Raw genomic sequence first — 20764 nt, 5'->3', positions numbered from 1 at the left:
TGGGAGCGCTGGTAGCCTTGTGATAAGGAGCAGTGTTGTCAACCCAATGGCATGTGGCTTGGATCCACCAGCTGTTCTGTGGGAGAAAGGTGGGTAGTCTCCTCCCTTGTGATTTACAGCTTCTGAAAACCTATTGGAGGGTGAGCCGTGAGTCGGTTCTGACTCAGCAGTACATTACAACAGTGTGTGTGTCCGCATGCCCATAAATGTGTGTATGTGTGTATGTAAAGAGAGAGATGTCTTCACACTTTTCAGATGTTACTAGCAATGATGAAAATGTCATAGCCCAAAATATAGAAAATACATCTAACATCTATGCAGAGGCTTGTATTATTTATGTGCCAAGTATATGTCGCAGCAATGCTTTTATGCAAAGTTGGAATCCAACTGGATTGTTCCAAGACCTCACAATTTATTTTGCACTTCTCCAATCTTAGGAAAAGAAGGGTTCCCAGATTCTTCATCAAGAGCTTCTTTCCACAGCTGTTAAATCCAAGGTTACTGCGGTGAAAAGCATGAGTAAAAATCCATCTGCTGTGCCAACATCCAGTCTACTTGAAAAGTAATTTTAAAATAAATTGTCGTGTATGGTGAATTGTATAGAATGTTGTGAGTTATATAGAATCAGAGTTTGTTTTAAAGTTTTGTATGAACTAGCTGCGTACTGTGGCCTAGGCTATTTAATGGGAAAGCCGATCAAAACTATCTTAAAATGTTAATTGGTGTACAGGATAGAGTCTGCCTTCCGTTTTAGAACTATTTGGAGGAGTTACTTTTCTTTTTTAGTTGTTGCTGTTGTTATGTGCTGTCGAGTCACCTGCGACTCATAGCGACCCTGTGTACAACAGCCCTAAACCCTGCTCTGTCCTGTGCCAATCACACAGTTTCTGACACACCCACCCCCATTACTCCAGTCACTGAAACAATCTGCCTCATAGAGGGTGCTCCACTCCTGTGCTGTCCCTCCATCCTCCCAAGGATGATGTCCCTCCCCACGGACTGGAATCTCCTTGCAACATGTCCAAAGTATGTCAGAAGGAGCTTCAGAATCTTTGTCTCCAAGGAGCATCCTGGTTTAACCCTCTCCAGGATGAACCTGTTTGTTCTCCTGATAGTCCACAGTATATTCAATGCTTTTCTCCAGCACCACAGCTCAAAGGCATCAATTCTCTTTCTGTCATCCCTAGTCACTGTCTAGCTCTCTGATGCATAGCAAGTAATGGCAACGACCATGGCCTGTATCAGGAGCACATTAGTCTCCAAAGTGACACCACTGACTTAATTTTTTAATGCATAATTTACTGATTTAAAAATTATACAGTGTTTTTGTTGACTGGCAAACCACTCTGAAGTGCCTTCAAACATGCATGTATTCTTTCTTAGCATTTTGCCTATAAAATTTTATGTAAGAAATTCTTGTGCACTGGACCACAGAATGTAGGATGAGTTCATTCACCTGGTCTGGGACCTCAATTAGGAAGGTAGGGATGATATAAGTCTCTCTCTACCTGGTTCCTCATTGTCCAGAGCTGGCCCGAACTTTTCCATATAATGATCGAGCAATACCCAGCAACAAACACAGATGGATTTCAGGTGCCTATTTCCCTCCCATTTAGTGATGTGTCATTGTTTGAAGCTGTGCACAGAATGTAAGGTTCAGGCATTGGAGATGTGGGCTTCACCTTTGATGGAAAAATAATTCAAGTGATATTCCACAGAGACATGCAGACAGGGATGGGAAGAATTGGTGGCCATCTGATAAACATGTAATACAGACTACACAGTATATTCAGAGGAATTTTCCTCTTATTCTTTTCCTTCGCTCTAGGCCTTATTTCTCCTCTATTCTTGTTGTTAGGTGCCATCAAGTGAACACAGATCTAAACCCTGTCCTATCATCCTGTGTCTTCATCATTATTTCTGAATTACCAGAGCCCATTGCTCCAGTCACTATGTTAATACATCCAGTTCAAAGTCTTCCTCTCTTTTACCTACCCTTAGAAAGGCGGGCCCTTCTAAGCATGATGTCACTCTCCAGGAAATAGCCTCTCCTAGTAACATGCTAGGAGATGAGATGAAGCTTTATCATCTCTGCTTCCAAGGAGCACTCTGGCTGTACTTTGACCAGGACATATCTGTTTGTTCTTTTGGTAGTCCATATTTTGTTAGATACTCAGTATTCTTCTCCAACACCACATTTCAAAGGCATCAATTCCTCTGTCATCTTTATTCATTGTCCAGCTCACAGGTAGCAAGTGATTAAAAAGACCATGGCTGGAATCAGGCACACCTTACTCTCCAAACTGATATCATTGCTCCTCAGTAATTTTGAGAGGTCCCTGCCTGCAGACTGCTGGTACCAAGGATGTTGATCATGGATCCAAGTAAGAAGTCATTGGCATTGGCTATTTTGAGTTATACAGTCATGAGATCTACTATGGCAGAAATGGAAAACAGAGGAAGAATGGTGTTGCCTTCACAGCTAAAAGGACAATTTTGAGCTCTACGTGAAAGGGAAGGGTAGGATGCTATTCATATGCATGCAAGAAAGACCTGTTAATATGACTATTACTCAAATATACACACTAACAGCTTTAGCCAAAGAGGAGGAAATGGAAGATATTTGCCAAATTTTGCAATCTGAAATTAACCATGCAATCAAGATACATTAATGATAATTGCTGACTGGAAGAAGGAATGGTAGTCAGAAGGTATAGTTTTCCTGATAGAAACGAGACAGGAAGATGATTGGATTTTGTACTCTCAATGATTTCTTCATCATAAATACATTTTTAAAAAGCATGAACAGCAACTTTCCATATGGACCTCACCAGATGGACTGCATAGGAATGAGATTGACCATATCTGTGGAAGGAATTGTTGGAGAAGCCCAGTATCAGCAGTTAAAACCAAACCAGGTGCTGACTGTGGAACATCAATTACTCATTGTTGTTAGGTGCTGTCAAGTTGAGTATGACTCATAGTGACCCTGTGAACAACAGATCTGAACCCTGGCCTATCTTGCACCATCCTCACACTTCCTGACACATTAGAGCCCATTGTGGCAGTCATCATGTCAATCCACCTGGTCGAGAGTCTTCTTCTCCTTCTCTGACCCTTTATCTTTCTGAGCATCATGTCCTTCTCCAAGGAATAGCTTCTACTAGCAACATGCCTAAAGTCTGTGAGGCAAAGCCTCCTCATCCTTGCTTCTAAAGAGCACTACAGCTGCACCCTCTCCAAGACATATTTGTGTGTTCTCTTGGCTGTCCATGGGATGTTCAGTGCTCTTCTCCAACCCCACAGCTCAAAGGCGTCAATTCTTCTGTCATCCTTGTGTCCAGCTCTCAGATGGATAGCAAGTAATAGAAAAGGCCATGGCCTGAGTCAGATGCACAGTTACTTTTGCACAAGTTCAAACTGAGGATGTATAAAATGAAGACAAGTCCATGAGAACCAAAATATGATCTTGAGTCTATCTCACATGAATTTAAAAAATCCTCTTAAGAGTAGATTTGAAGCATTGAACACCAGTGACAGAAGACCATTTTTAAGTTGTGGGATGACATCAAGGATATCATCCATAAAGAGAGTAAGAGGTCATTACAAAGCTGGAGGAAAAAGAAAAAATCAAAATAGAGTTTGGAGACCCTGGAAATGATGCACTAGAGCATGAAGAAGCCAAACAAAGGGAAGGAATACTTAAGTAAAAGAGCTGAACAGAAGATTTGATAAGGGCAGCTCAAGAAGACAGCGTAAAGTATTATGATGGAATTTGTAGAGAGCTGGAACTGAGAATCATAGAAAGCTAAGAACTTGCCCAGCATTTCTCAAGCTGAAAGAACTGAAAACAAATGCAAGCCTCAAGTTTCAGTACCCAGCTGCTATGGGCAAAATCGTAAATGATCCAGGGAGCATTCAAAGATGGCAGGAATACACAAGAGTCGCTGTATCAAAAAGAATTGGCTGACATGGAAATATTTCAGCAAGTATATGAGCTCTTGTGACCTAGTGGTAAGAAGCTGCGCTGCAATCCCAAAGGCACGTAGTTCAAGGCCGCCAGCTGCTTCCGGGAGACGAATGGGTAGTCTCCTCTCATGTGATTAACTACTTCTGAAAACCTGCCAGTGCGTCAGCTATGGGTCAGTTCTGACTCGATGGTACAACAGTGATCAAGAGCCAGTGTAATGAAGAAGTTCAAGCTGCACCGAAGGCATTGGGAAAACCCATAAGGTTTCCCATCGCTCATTTTCTAGAAGCAGATCAATAGATTTTTCTTCCAAGGTTTCTCTGAGTATATTCATAGCTCCACGTTTCCCCTCCCTTTTCACTTGGAAGCTGAGCAAGTTAAAGATTTGTACCACCAGGGATTTATTAGAAAGAAAAGAATGATGTGCTCTCTCTCTCGTGCGCTCTCTCTCTTTCTCTTCAGGTATCTATATTGTATCTTTAAATTTATTTATATATATTTTTAAATCTTTTCCTTTGACTCTAAAAAATAAGTATTTCTGTTATAGTTGTTCAAGAAAATGGAAAACGCAGGTGGGAAAATCCATTTAGTTGCTTTTAAATTGCTGTCTTTAAACTAGTTTTTAGGTCCTGAGTATTTTGAGATTATAAAAATCTACGAATTTGATTTAAAAAGCATTTTAAGGTACGAATTTGATTTAAAAAGCATTTTAAGGTACGTAAGTACAGATCTCTAGGTTAACTTGCAAATGTTAATTTCTTTTCTCTTAGGGATCAGACCTTTCAGCTGATAACAGTTATGAAGGAAACAGGTCTGGGTTTGAAGATCTTAGGAGGAATTAACCGAAATGAAGGGCCCCTGGTATATATTCAAGAAATCATTCCTGGAGGAGACTGTTATAAGGTAAAAAGGAAAATAGAAATGAAAGCAAATGTGTGCACCTCAAAACAAAACAAACTACCTAGTGACATGATTTGTTTCCTTACTTCTTCCATAAATAATTAGCGGTAACTGCATGTCCATTGTGAGTGCACTTCTGAGAAAGAAACATTGGGACTAGAAGGTAGACCTTTTACCTCAAGAACTTTAACCTAGCAAACAAATAGGGCCTTCAGATATGAAAATCCCAGAGATTTTAGGATCTAAGTAAAGGTTATGCATTCTTGAGTTACATGATTTCAATTCTTATCCTAAATCTGATTGAAAGTACATGTGGAGACATATTATTCATCCACTACTCTGAGCTTACATTCAATTGAAATACTGAGCTGCTTTTACTTAGCCCTTGTCATAGGCTACTTGTAAGCACTGGTGGCCTAGTGGCATAGTAACCAAAAGGCTGGAAGTTCTAATCCACCAGCCACTCCAGGGGAGAAAGATGAGCCATCTTCTCCCAAAAGAGGGTTGCCATGGATCAAAATTGACTCTACAGTGGTGCATTTTGGGGGTTTATGATAAAAAATCAAGAAAACAAGAACATAAGGCCATTCATTTTTGAAATTACAGTAACATTTTTTTAACTGAGAAATTTTTCACTGTATCCTTTATTAACTTCTACATGAGAATTTTTTCATTGTATCACTTATTAACTTCTATATGACAAATTTAGGTTTAAAATTAAGATCGTAATATTTCTCTATTTAGAGATTAGGAAGTCTTTCCTCTTCAATGTAAGAAATATGTAATGCATAATATACTGGGGAGCTCTGCCGACGAAGTCTGTAGCGTTACACTGTGAACCCCAAGGATGCACATCCCTGGCTGCGTGAATGTGCCACTAAGCCACTAAAATATGCCATGTGTTTCGGTAGTTGCTGTGGAGCTCAGCCCCAAAATTGAAAGCACAATTCCAGCAACTTAGCACACTGCTCGCTGCATTCTCATTCCTCTACATTCTCTCTCCATTTCTCTTTAACTAATTTGTTTTTGTATGTTGTTGGTTGAAAACTCCCCTAAGTCCCTATTTGGGCACATAGAGAACATAACTCTAATAAAACTGAGCCCACTGCCTTGAAGTCGGTTCCACCTCATACTGCCCCGGAGAGCAGAGTAGAGCTGCCTCAGTGGATCTCCAAGTCTTTACCGAGTCAGCCTGTAGCAGTGTTTTCCCTGAGAAGGAAACTGGCGGATTTGAACTGTCAATACCTTGGTTAGCAGCCAGTTACTTAACCACTGTGCCCCCAGGGCTCCACGGAAAGAAAGAACTTAAATAAAATATCTTCTTATCATTAAATTTTTCATTACCGCTTTGATTAAATAAATATTATTTCTTCAAATTAACTTTTGAGCTGATTCTGTGATGGCAATTCTGAGACACTTGTTTAGCAGTTTTAAATGAATTGAACTTCCAATATAGTAATAGTGATGTCAATTGTTTGAGGCTTGTTCAGATAAGACCTTACAAATAGTAGGCTTTCCAAGTTTTACGTATTATACACAGAAAACAGTTTTCTAATACCTTTAAGGAAGCTCTGGTGGCCTGGTTGTAAGGAATTGCACTGCCAACCCAAAAGCACATGGTTTGAATCCACTGGCTGCTCTGAGGGAGAAAAGTTCCCTTCTGTGTGATTTACTGCCTCTGAAAACCCCTAAAGGACCAGCTATGAGTGGTGCTGACTTGATGGTACATAACAACAACAACAACAACAACAACATGTTTAAGACGTTATGATGGAAAGTTTGACTATTCAGATTATTAGCCAAATAAACATTGAAAAGGTCAAACCTATTGGATAAGAGCTCTGGTGGCCTAGTGGTGAGAAGCTGCACTGCAATCCCAAAAGCATGCAGTTCAAAGCCACCAGATGCTCCAGGGGTGAGGATGGACAGTCTCCTCCCATGCAGTTTACTGCTTTTGAAAATCCACTGAGAGGTCAGCTATAGGACGGTTCTGACTCGCTGGTACCCAACAACAACAACCAGATTTCAAATGAAAACTCATGAACTCATTCTTCTAAGAGTTGAGAGGTTTCATTTTATTTTACTTTACAAACTGGAATTTGCATATGTGCATAGGCTGACAAATTCTAAGAATTAACTAAAGCGTTTCTTGTAATGCACTTCATGTACTGTAATAGTTACATCAAGGTGCACAGCAAGTGATAAGGATTTGCTTTTATGATAAACATCAATTCACGCTTTTTAACTACCCTCAAAAACAAATAGAAAGATAGCAGTTATACGATGGTTCAGATCTGTTGTCAGACTAAGAAATTTTGTGCCTATGATATTGTTTTCTTTCATTACTTTTCTCAGAAATTCAGTTTGAAAAGGGTTGCTTATGCAGTCCTGTTGGCTAATACAGCTTGAATTCCTTATTCACCACTAGAGAGCAGCACAGTGTCATTAATGCTCGACTATACCTGGTGATTGCCAAAGATGATCAACATACAAAGATGTTAACCAGTGCATGCATTGTAGGTTTCCACAAGTTGAACACTTGTGCACTTAATATTTGCATTCTGGAAATACAAAGAAGGCAATTTGTTTTAAAATCTTTTTTAGCTAATAATAATTAATGGCATTTGTTGTTGCTGTGTACTGTAGTGTCAGAACAGACCCGTAGCTGAGCCTCTGGTGGGTTTTCAGAGGCAGTTCATGGCATGGGAGGAGATTGTCCATCCTTCTACCATAGAGCACCTGGTGGATTCGAACCACGTGCTATCAGGATTGCAGCACAGCTTCTTGCCACTAGGCCACAAGAGCTCCCTACTATATTCTAAATACATGTTGGGCAAGGTCATAAATTTCTAATAAAAAAAATTTCTGGATGATAAATACATTCATAAGACAGGACACATTGGCTCCCAAATTATCTTTCTTAAGGTGCTGAATAGAGCAGTTGTTAGTATTATTTTTACATATGAATATTTAACTTGTTTAAATTTTATTTTAACCTTATAATATTTCACAATTAAGGTCATAAAAACTCTCAAGCTTGACTGAAATATATGCAACTTGTATTCTCAAACATTGTATGTAAGGGAGTTCTTGAAACTCAGAAGAGATTTATATAGAAATTCAGAAGGAACTTGTATTTCCAGGCTTCATATGTAAGGGAATTCTTGAAACTTGGATGGAATTTCTTTTCTGTTAACGTTAACCTCTCTCCTGCCTATTCTCTCTTCCACGTATTTAACACCTGGCAGAGATGAAATGCAGTCCTTGTTCAGTAAAAGCAAAATATCGTCTATCTTTGAAAAACATATTCGGAGTTCAAACTTGGGACAACACAGGCACATTTTTCAAGTTTAAATAGAGAACAAGATTCTGTGAGCTCTAAGAGACAGCCTGTGTTGTGGTGGTTGTTAGTTACCACATAGTCAATCCTAACTCTTGGCAGCTCCCCGTATGCAGATTAGAGCTGATCCATTATGTTTTCAAGAAGCAGATGGGCCTTGCAGAAGATCAAGGAATGCAACCTTCAGTATGGATTGCATTTCAATATCAAGAAAACAGAGATTCTTACTACCGGACCAATGGGCAGTGTCATGATGGATGGAAAGGAGATTGAAACTGTCAACAGCTTCATCTTCCTTAGATCCACAGTTAACACCCTTGGTACCAGCACTCAGGAAATAAGGAGGCACATTACACTGGGAAAATCTGCAGTTAGGGACCTCTCCAGATTATTGAGGAGTAGTGATGTCAGTTTAAGGACTAACGTGCATCTGACTCAGGCCATGGTCTTTCTGATTGTTTGCTCTACACCTGAGAGCTGGACAGTGAATGAGGATGACAGAAAAAGAATTGGCACCTTTGAGCTCTGGTGTTGGAGAAGAGCACTGAAGATTCCATGGACGGCCAAGAGAATGAATAGATATGTCTTAGAGAGGGTGCAGCTGGACTGTTCTTTAAAGGAGGCGGGAATGATGAAACTTCATTCTGTTGTATACGTGCTCACTTTGGAGGCAAAGATGATGAGGCTTCGCCTCACATACTCTGGGCATGTTGCTAGGAGGGGCTATGCCTTGGAAAAGGACATGATGCTCAGAAAGGGAGAGGGTCAGCGAAAGAGAGGAAGACCCTCAACCAAGTGGATTGACACGGTGACTGCTGCAATGGGCAGAAAGTGTGAAGATGGTGCAGGATAGAACAGGGTTCAGATTTTTTATTCATAGGATCGCTATGAGTCGTGCTTGACTCAACGGCATCTTACAACTATGACAAGATGGACCTTTCAGAAACATGACCAGGTCTGTATTCAGAAGTGTCTCTGAGTGGGCTCAAACCTTCAATCTTTCAGCTAGGAGTCAAGTGTTTAGCTGCTTGCTCCACTCAGCGACTCCTATAGATTGAGAACAAATGTACCAGGTACTAAATGAAGGAAAACCCTATCACCTCTCCAGTTAGTCCTAGAGTCCTGAAAATCCGATCTTAAGACATTTTCTTACTCTAAACCCTTCTTTAACTTCATACCCGTACATCCTGTCGCCTAATCAATAGATTTCTACTTGAATCTCTGAAAAGCATCTTAGACTCAACATGTCTGAGACTGAATTCATGATATTCACACCACACTTCTGCCCACCTTCCCAAACGAGACCTCCTGCAGTGTTCCCGGTGTAGATAAATGACGCCTTTCAATTGCACAAAGTTAGAAAATCTTTTGTTATTAGATGATGCCCAGCCCAGTCTGTTCTGACTCATGTTGTTGTTGTTGTTAGGTGCCATCGAGTTGAGTACAACCCGTAGCAACCCTGTGAACAACAGATCTGAACCCTGTCCTGTCTTGCTCCATCCTCACACAAAAGAGCCCATGGTGGCAGTCACCGTGTCAGTCCACATGGTTGAGGGTCTTCCTGTCCTTCGCTGACCCTCTCCCTCTCTAAGCATCATACCCCTTTCCAAGGAATAGGCCCACCTAGTGACATGCCCATAGTTTGTGAGGTGAAGCCTTTTCATCTTTGCCTCCAGTGTGATCAAGTACACAGTAGAATGAAACCCCACCTGGTCCTGCTTAAGCCTCAGCATCTCTGCTCTGCTGTAAGCCCCTGATTGCACCCAGTATATCAACCGTTTCATTGCATCTCTCCTCGTTTTCTCTAATCATTGACTTTACCAAACACGTAATCTCCCGAATCATCTACTTTACCCTCCTTTTCACTGATCTTCTGATTTACCAAACAAACATTCAGTCTACTGAACATCTACTGTATCCTCTCCAGAGACTGATGCCTCCTGATTTCATGCCCAAAATATGTGAGATCAGGTCTCAACGATCTTTGCTTTTAAGAAGCACTCCTATTACACTTGTTCTAAGACAGGTTTGCTTAGTCTTTTGGCAAGCATGGTATATTCCATATTCATAAGCAACCCTACTATTCTTAAGTCTTTTTTATTTATTGTCCAGCCTTGACATGCAGAGGAAGTGGTTGAAAATGCCATTACTTGGGTCTGGCTCACCTTAATCTTTAAGTGAGATCTCTTTCTATCGCCTTAAAGAAATACATGGTAACAGATTTGTCTAACCAGCATGTTGTTTGATTTCTTGACTGTTGCTTGTAGACTGGAGTAAAATGAAAGGGTTTTTAAAATTTTTATTTTATACAAGTTTATTTACAAAGTTGGTCTACATTGTTTTTCACACCAGATCTCTCCCATTTCTTTCACCATCCCCTCCACTCATCAAATTGTGTGACCCTATGATTAATGTGCGTCGCCACCGCATCCTCAGCTCTCCACTCCCCATCCCATAAGATAAAGCTCTTGACAACTTCGTGCCCCATTCTCACAGCGGAAGCCCACTCACTGCTGCAGGCAGTGTGTCAGTCCACCTCACAGAGGGGTTCCTCTTCTCTTCCCTTCTACTTGCCCAAGCATGATGCCCTGTTTTCCTCACCCATATCATTCATACCCTATAAATTAGGACATATTGTTGCCTTTTAAAATACCTTTGATTTTTTAAAATATCACTTGACTCTATCAATCTTTTGATATCAGCTGCCATTACCACAGCCATCAGACTTGGTTTACCAGACTTTGACATAATTGTGTCAGTTTTTATATGCCTTGTCCATTTCCTTCCCAAACATCTTGATAATATTTAGTTGCCTCCATTCCTTTAAAAAGTTCTGGTGGCCTAGAGGTAAAAAGATGCACTGCAATCCCATAGGCACATGGTTCAAATCCACCAGCTACTCCACAAGAGAACGATGGGAAGTCTCTTCCTGTGTGATCTACTACCTCTTCAAACTCACTGGAGGGTCATCTGAGAGTTGGCTCCAATTTGACAGCACAGAACACCACCACCATCTTTTATGTGCTGTGACTCTAAAGTGTGCCTCTATGCATCTTCTCTCCACCCCTGTGCTGCAGGCTTAGTGGCATTATTTCAATTGCTGGAAGCAGCCAGCATCTTCTTGGAAACTATTCCCTCTGACTAGGAAAAGTTCTCCTCATTGCCCTTTGTTACCCCCACATAATAATTCACAGCTTATTTTCTAAAAGTTCTCTTCCCTAACTACCCACAGCTTCCTAAAGACAAACCCTCCATATGATTTTATTCATAACAATAGCCTTACGCCCCAGTTTTGTACTTGACATGCAGTAATATTTTTTATGAGCAAGGGAGGAGCCCTCAGCCATTGGGACACTTGAAAATTACGACATTTATTTTCCTGTTTACTGTTACACTGGCACCACCTGAACTTGACACCAAAGTACCTCTCTTCCTTGTCCCATTGTGTCAAAGTACAAAACGAGCAACATTTAGAAGTTTCACATATTTGTTTTGATGCTAATAATATAGAATTGTTGCCATCCTTTTCACCTCATAGTGATCCTCTGTCAGGTTTCTGGGCCGCACATCAACCCATTTTCTCCCATGGACCTGGTGATCGATTCCATCCATGAGAGACTGTGGGGTTTGTCATGCAGTTTGCTCTGGTCTAGCCACCAGAGCTCACCTCAGGAAAAGGGGAAAAGAGAGAAAAAAATGTTCCCTTGGAGCCTGATACCACATTTAATTTTAAGATCCATAGTTTAGAGTGCATCTGACCCTTCATTGCCCATGGCACTTGTAAGTGCCACTTGGGCTTTGTGCCTCGGCTGGTTTTTTTACCCACGTCTAGTGTGTGCAGCATTGGGGCGGGGACTTGCATAACTGTGTAAAGCAGAAATTCACCAATGTCATATTGTTGTGTTGAGAGGTTATTATATAAGGTGGTGTATCCTGGAGTAGTGATTGTATAAAACTTTTGTCTCTTTGTGCAGTGAAGTAAGGTTTGTAAGGCTATTTACAGCTCCCTGTGTGTTATTGGGAAGGTGACGTGTCCAGGATCAGGCACTATTCAAGTGAACAAGCTGCTTTCAGGCACGACACAGTGTAAGCCCTTGTCCTTAGTTAACTTCATGACTACAGGTGCATACAAGTACACTTAAGTTTTTCCCAGGTCCTTCTCAGTAATCCCTTGCCCAAAAGCAGCTGGAGAATACAGCACAGTTGTGAGGGAGGAAGTAGGACCAGAGGTACAGAAGTGGCTCAGTCAGAAGGCAGTCAGATAGTGGCATCAGTTCTTGTGTTTCCATATTGACCCTGACATTGTAAAAGATTACTCAAGGTGGAACTGTAACAAGGGCAGATAGAACCAACCATCTTTCAGGATCACTCTAGGTAAGCAGCTTGCTTTAGAGTAGAGGCCAGTCAGTAGTAAAAACAGACAGACCTTCCTTTCTTGTGGAGTACACGCCAGGAGTCAGTGGGGTGACAAGTGATGCCTAATTCCAAGGCTGGGAAACCATTTACCTTTCCTAGGGACCCAGAAGTAAATGCAGATAATGCAGCACTAAGAAACAGCAGATTCTAGTAACTAGCTGCCGCCCGCTCAGAATACCTTTCTGTGTTACTTCTGGTCTGCAGAATGTTCACTCAATAAAGTAAAATTGCTAAAATACAGTTTTTCTCCCATGCCTCATCTCGCCTACCTTACCTCTAGAATCCATTGGGGTATATGTATGTCTTCCAAGCGGTATTTGTTAAAATCCATCATACTTAGCAAATATTTTAAAATATTCAGTTATTGAGTGTGTATTCCATTATTGAAAAAAAATTGTGGAAGTTACAAACAATAGCTAATTCAATAAAAACAAGAATAAGCTATACACACACATATATATTGCATACATACCCACATCTGTGCATGTGATTTATCTCATAGATGCATACGGTTAGTATTCACAAAGGATTGAAGTAGGGCATATTTAACTTTAAGAAACAATCCATTTTCAGGATATGCTAAATATATCATTGAACTGGGAAACAGTGTTTGGATAAGTACCAGGGCCAAACCTTTGAATGGAGGATGATACAGAGAGATGTCCCACCAGTGGGAGCTGCCAGAGTGGCGGCCAAGAGGATTCATTATGCACCTTCATTCTCTTCTGCCCTTTCTGTCAATGGCACCTTAGTCTGTTTGTTAGAGCGTTTTCCTGGGCCTCATTCATTCATCATGGTTGTGACCATGCGCCTGATACTAGGCTGTGAGAAACAACCCTGAAAAGGTAGTTTTGGGTAGTTTTCAAAACAGGCATGTTTAACTGCTCGGGAATACATTGTTATTTCAACATCTTCATGAATGTCAACGTGTGGGGATTCAGACTCGCAGGAGTCGAGCGTGCGAATGTGCTTGGCGCGCTGCCCGTCCTGTCAAGAGCTGCTCACTAACTGCCGGATCAGAAGTTAGACTGTCGGAGGAAGCCTCTGCCTGTCTCGAAGTTGGTCTCTTCACATGTACATTAGTCCAGCTGGGGCCGACTGTGCTGCTTTCGAATGCCAGGCTTTGACAGAAATAGTTCTGTTTTCATTTGCAGGTTCTAACTTTTAAACAGGTTCAGAAATTCACAAGATCAGCTAAGATCTTATTCTAGAAGGCAGAGAAGGGGGGGGGGGACCTGCTTGAATACTTTTTAGAAAGAAAAAAATACATAAACACCAGAAGCCACATTCAGAAGTCATTATTCTTTCTTTGTTCTCTGATTCTTGTCCTGCTGGTAAATGTCTTTTAGAATGTCTAAGGAGTTCTTCTGGCCTGTTGGTAAGGAGATAGACTGCCATCACAAAGACACATAGTTCAAATACACCAGTTCTACCGAAAAAGATGGTAGAGAATCATGGGCAATCTCCTCCTCCTCTGCGATTAAAACTGCCTCTGAAAACCCGCTGGAGGGTCAGCTGTGGGTCGATTCTGACTCGACAGTCCACAGCCTTTAAATGGAGCTCTGGTGGCCTAGTGGAAAGGGGCTGTCCTGCCAACCCAAAGGCTCATAGTTTGTATCCACTAGCTGCTCCACAGGAAAACGATGGGCAATCCCTCCTTTGTGATTTACTGCCTCTGAAACCTTACTGGAGGGTCAGCTATGAGTCAGTTCCAACGCAGTGACACATAGCAAACCAGAAAAGCAGTGCCTTTTAAAACAAGGTATGTCGAATTGGCTCCCCTAAATCAACAATGATAAATCTCCACATGTAGCACAAGAGGGTCGTGAAGGTACTGGGTCACCCTAAGCCCTAATGTCACATCTTTGGCCTTTTTTGTTTTCTGTAGCTCTTTTCTATAACCCTAACAACGAATTCGGCTTTCTGTTAGGGAAAATGGTTACTGGAGCTGCCTCCAAACGATTTAGCCTGCAGAACTCATTTAATTCCAAGTTTCTTTTAGCCTGAGATTGTGTGCTCCCCGCCCTCCCTCCCCACCCAAAACTGCGCCTCTTCCTCCTTTTCATTGTTTTTGAAGTTCTCGCAGTGAGTCTTGAAGCTAAAATTCAAATTCAGGTCCATCTGGCTGCCTAGCCGTGCTCTTTCACTTGGACTCTCTGCTTTGCGAGCATAAGCCGTGTATTCAGGAGTGACTCCTGTCCAAACAAAACAGCTCATTTGCCATCTGACTTGTAGTCACAGAATTTTCTCTTTTCTAAGAAGTTGTCAGTAGAAGAAAGTTGTTAATATGAACAGGATTTGGATTTTAAAAAAACCAAACGTATCATTTTCTGTTTGCCACCCCAACTCAAAGAAATTTTTCTTTTCTACTAAAAGTCCTTTAAATGCTTAACTGGAACAGAATTTTCATTTTTTCCCTTTCTTTCCCCCCGGTAAATTATTCCCAGATTCTGGGATACTAGTCAATTTCAGTGCAGTCATTAAATTTCAGTTAAAACATACTTAATAAAATGGAGTTTAATTAGAAATTATTTTGAAAGATTAAATATGGCCTGGGACTTGATTTAACAATAATATAAATGTCTCTGTTCTAAAGAGATAGATTAAAACATTGCCTATTTGGCATATTTTCCCAGTACCAGATCTGGAATATGAAGAAATAATTCATCTAGTCAGCCATAGTTATGGGCAAATTGTATGTGTTTCTTTTTCATTGTGCAGAATGGAGAATTTATTTTGCCTAATGTAGTATTTGGCATGTAGAAGAGTATTGGAACAGAATATATATGTAATATAATGAAACATAACAGTAAAATTAACATCTAAGAATCAACTTAGATATCATCATTTAACTCTTCTTCTTCTTCTTCTTGTATACCATCAAATTGGATCCAACTGGCACAGGAGGAGGTTATTCCTTCTTCTCCAGTGGAGCATCAGGTGGATTCGAACCACATGCCTTAGAGATTGCAGCACAGCTTCTTGCCACTAGGCCACCAGAGCTCCCTTTCATCATTTAACTTTCAGAAACAAACTTTTTAAACACCTTTATAATTTTCTGTGTGATTCTCCAAAATAAAGATCCCCACCATCTCAAAAATAAGCACTTTTCTGAATTTTGTGTCTGTCTTTCCCTTGTTGTTTATTATCTTATGTTTTTGCTCTCAGTTTGTTAACATTTCATCTCAACCTTAAGTAAATGAGGTTTCATCCAAAAACTTCGCATATAAAATTGTGTATAAGTAAGTATCTGGACATGGTTGCTTAAAAGTATATATAACTAAATGCTATGATCAAATTTTGGAAGGGGAGAAGAGTACTGAATATACCATGGACTGTTAGGAGAACAAACAAGTTCATCCTAGGGAAGGTGAATACAGGCTGCTCCTTGGAGGCAAGAATTCTGAAGCTTCATCTGACATACTTTGGACATGTTGCAAGGAGGGACCAGTCCTTGGAGAGGGACATTGTGCTTGGGAGGATGGAAGGACAGTGCCAGAGGAAAAGACCCTTGATGAGATGGATTGATTCAGTGACTGGGGTAATGGAGGTGGATGTGTCAGAGACAATAAGATTGACACAGGATAGAGCAGGGTTTAGGGCTGTTGTACATAGGGGTCGCTGTGAGTCACAGGCGATTCGATGGAACATAACATGATCACATTTGGTCCCAGGAAACTATGTTTCCCAAATCTTACAAAATTAGCCCTTGGATTTTACTGAACTTGTAGATAACATTTGTTGTTGTTGCTATATCCCATCAATTCATCTGCAACTTAGGAAGGACCCTAGGTGCAATCGCTTGAACTCTTCTCTGTCTTGAGCCAGTTGCACTATCTCCAACACAACTACCCCCAATACCCCAGGTACTGTGTAAGCCCATCTCATCTTGGGTCCTTTCTGCACTGTCTCTCTACCCTTTCCAAGCATGATGTCCTCCTGTAAGGACTGGTCCCTCTGAGCAACATGTTCAAAATATATGAGACAGAGGTTCAAAATCCTTGCCTCAAAGGAGTAGCTTGGTTTCACTCTCTAGGATACCTATTTATTCTCTTGGCAGTCTATGGTCTGTTCAATACTCTTCTCCAGCACCACAACTCAAAGGCATCAATTCTTCTGTCATCTTTAATCATTGTCCAGCTCTCTGATGTGTAGCAAGTAATTGAGAAGCCCATGGCCTAAATCAGACGTATCTTAGTCTTAGAGTGACATCATCGCTCTTCAGCACTTTTGAGAGGTTGCTGACAGCAGCTTTCTCCAGAGCAGTTCATCTATTGATTTCTTAATTGCTGGTGCATTGTTGATTGTGGATCTGAGCAAGCTGAAATGGTTAACAACCTCTGTCTATTCTCCACATTCACATAATCCCTATACTACAGTAGACATTCTTCTGTATTTTTTGGAATCTTTTCTATGCTGGTTTTTTGTTAGTCTCTACTAGCAAATTGGCTAGTCAGTGCTAGTCTTTCTAGCATTACTTTTGAGTTTCCCCCCCATACATAGATCAAATGGGAGAGAAAAAAATCCCCTGTATGTGGATGACTCTACTGATTATATTTAATCATCTACATTTTATAAAAAGATGTAAAATCAAACTGCTTTTTAGGTTAATTTTTATGATGTTTATATTTCAAGAACTCACATGGCCTTTATATATTTGCTCTGTAACTTACGTGAGATAACGTGATCATATAAATTTGAGAAATTTTATGTATATATTGCTAATTATGAAAATCATTATAAATAATTTTTTTATATAGTACACTTTGGATCAAAGACTAATTACTCAAGGAATGTTTAGTAGATAAACACTGAAGAAAGATAGTTCCTTTAATTTATGAGAAGTACTTAAATACCATCAGGTTGAAGGTCCAACTTTTTCACCACACCAGTTTCTTATAGCTATAGAAGTAAGGCATTGTACCTTAGTGCTAGTGATAGTTGAAAAGATATTACAGGAAATGAAAATGAAGGGAGTTCATTCCCCATTTCCAACTTGAGTTAAGATAAAAGACAAATGAGAGCCAAGCAGCTTGCCAACAAATACATAATCTTATAACTGTTGTCTGTTGTACCCAGAGTGACTGGGCAATAGGCAGGGCCAGGACGTAGCAAAGGGAGTGCAAGGCAGTTAGTTAGATTTGGTCATCTTTATTAGGAGGCTCTGGCTAAAGCTCTGTTAGTCACCAACAAAGCTTGAGTCACAGAAGGGGTGAAATATCCAGTAGAGATGTGTGACTGTGACCCGAAATATAGGCAAAGTGCTGAGCCTTTGAAATAAAACTTTATCGCAGACTATGGCCTCAGAGACTCAGGATTCTTTTGTGTCAAACATATTCAGAGAATATATGAGCTATCTTGGCTGAAAGCAGGGAATACCAGAGGAATGTCTATCTGTGTTTCATTGACTATGCAAAGGCATTTGACTGTGTAGATCATAACAAACTGTGGCTGACTCTGAGAAGAATGGGAATCCCATAACACTTGATCGTTCTAATGCGAAACTTATACTTGGACCAGGAGGCAGTCGTCAGAACAGAGCAAGGGAACACTGCATGGTTCAAAATTGGGAAGGGCGTACGCCAGGGATGCATCCTATCTCCATACCTTTTCAACCTATATGCAGAACAGATTATCCGGGAGGCTGGGCTCTATGAGGAGAAATGTGGGGTCAAGATTGGTGGATGATTTATCAACAACCTGCGTTATGCGGATGGCACAACCCTGCTTGCTGAAACTGAAGAGGGCCTGAAGCACCTGCTGCAGAGTGTCAAGGACTGCAGCCTACAATATGGATTGAGGCTCAATGTCAAGAAGACAAAGATTCTCACCACTGGACCAATTGGCAGCATCAGGATGAATGATGAAGAGATTGAGATTGTACACAGCTTTAGTTTGCTTGGCTCCATAGTCAACAGTCTTGGCACCAGCAGCCAGGAAGTTAAAAGGCGCATTGTTATGGGAGAGTCTGCTGTTAGGGACCTCTCCAAAGTGCTGAAGAGCAGTGGTGTCTCTCTGGAGACTAAGGTGCGTCTGATACAGGCCATGGTCTTCGCAATCACCTGTTATGCATCAGAGAGTTGGACAATGACCAAGGAGGATAGAAGGAGAATTGATGCCTTTGAGCTGTGGTGCTGGAGAAGAGTATTGAGAATACCATGGACTGCTAGGAAAACAAACAGATTTGTCCTGGAGAGTGTTAAACCGGGTGGCTCCTTGGAGGCAAGGATTCTGAGGCTCCGTCTAACTTACTTTGGACATGTTGTGAGGAGAGACCGGTCCTTAGAGAGGGACATCATGCTTGGGAGGGTGGAGGGACGGCGCAGGAGAGGAAGGCCCTCTATGAGGTGGATTGATTCAGTGACTGGGATAATCAGGATGGGAGTGTCAGAGACAGTGCGATTGGCACAGGACAGAGCGGAGTTTAGGGCTGTTGTACATAGGGTCGCTATGAGTCGCAGGCGACTTGACGGCACATAACAACAACAATACCATTCATATGTTAACAAGCCAGGCTTCACTTAAAAGTTTGGTTTTTTTTTTCTATTGAGGTAGCTTATCTAATATATTTCTTATTTAAAATATTCTTCACAAAATCATTTCTTTTGATTGCTTTTATTAACTGTTGTAATAATTTTTAACCTCTCATTTTATTGTGAAATGTGGTTAATGCTTTTTTTTAGGATGGACGTCTGAAGCTGGGAGATCAACTTGTTTCAATAAACAAGGAATCCATGATTGGTGTCTCATATGAAGAAGCAAAAAGCATAATGGCCAGAGCCGAGCTGAGGTAACTGTCCTCTCCAGAAGATACAGTGAGTTACTTTGCATGTCTCTGGAGAAACAGTCATTTTACATATTTTTTTTTCCTATAATTATATTTTATTAATTTTCATAAACATTTACAGAGATTTTGGGCTTCCACTCATTCATTGTTGCACTATTCTCTCTACCCTCCTCCCAGTTTGTTCTTGTCCAAATGCCACAGTGCTTGTCAAAGCCAGTTCTGATTAATCTTCTTTGTCAGTGTGTCCTTTGCCATTCCCTATCACTCCTCCCTGAGAGAGACTTCACCCTGAGTCATAAGGAAAAGGGGACGGCGTATTCTCTTAGCTACTTCCTGCTGAAAAGGGACGCTGTGGGTTTCAGGGTGAAGATCTTCTCTCACTACTCTAAAGGGCCCCTTTGGCAGTAGGAAACACATAGACTATTATGGAGATTGATTTTGGAATTCAGATGCACTCTTATTGATTGTGCTTGGCTGTACATGTACATATCCTTCAAGATGTATCATGGGGGTGTTGCAACCTAGAAGACACAAATTTGACTAACAAGTTATAAGTACATGAGTCCAAAAATTATGGAAAAGTAAAAGAAAAGATTCTTTCATTGTTTTACAAACACTCCCCCAGGTCCCCTCCACCATGCAGCCCTCGCTCTAGTCTCCTGTGATGACAGAAATACCCAGTTACATCTCTCTTTTAGACGGTTCTCTCCCTCCTCTGTTTCAGTGCAGTATACATTATTGAACCCATCTTACTCAGTCTCTCCCCAACCCCAAGGACAGTCCCATTCTACAACAGTGGCATCATGTAATATTTGTCCTTTTGTGACTGGGATATTTCACTCAGCATAATGTTCTCCAGAGTCAACCATTTTGAATAATATTGCATGAGTTCCTTGTTTTTTAATGCAGCATAGTATTCCATTGTGCGAATATACCACAGCTTCTCTAGCCATTCGTTTGTTGATGGCATTTTACATATTTTGAACTAAAAAAAAATTCTTTTCCCCCGGATATTACTGGAAACATGATTGTGAGGATGGCACAGGATAGGACCGGGCTCAGATCTGTGGTTCATAGGCTCACTCTGAGTCATACTTGACTCAAAGGCACCTAACAACAACAACAATACTGGAAACATTGTTTTAGAATTCAATTATATCTAACAAGGGAGCTCTAGTGGCCTAGTAAACAAGGAGTTGTGCTGCTAACCCAAAGGCAGATGGTTTGAATCCTCTGTAGAGGAAAGGTGGCACGATCGGGTGATTTTCTGAAATCCTCTGATGAGTCATTTCTGGCTCAACTGTACATAACAACAACAACATCTCTAACAAGAAGCGCTGGTGACATTATG

General features: G+C 40.9%; 1 protein-coding gene across 1 annotated transcript in view; it reads left to right on the top strand.

Annotated features, from left to right (window-relative positions):
• Positions 1–515: 515 nt before the first annotated feature.
• The window catches only part of STXBP4 (syntaxin binding protein 4), a 208778-nt gene continuing 188529 nt past the window's right edge, over positions 516–20764 (top strand). Inside the window, exons 1-3 of the mRNA XM_006889457.1 lie at positions 516–562; positions 4741–4873; positions 19310–19416. Of these exons, the coding sequence (XP_006889519.1) occupies positions 516–562; positions 4741–4873; positions 19310–19416 (287 nt within the window). The remainder of the gene's footprint in view (positions 563–4740; positions 4874–19309; positions 19417–20764) is intronic.

Source organism: Elephantulus edwardii, unplaced genomic scaffold (genome assembly GCF_000299155.1).
Source record: "Elephantulus edwardii isolate Elephantulus edwardi_28Jun2011 unplaced genomic scaffold, EleEdw1.0 scaffold00077, whole genome shotgun sequence".
Classification (NCBI taxonomy): Eukaryota; Metazoa; Chordata; class Mammalia; order Macroscelidea; family Macroscelididae; genus Elephantulus; species Elephantulus edwardii.
This window is presented reverse-complemented; position numbering and strand designations above follow the sequence as displayed.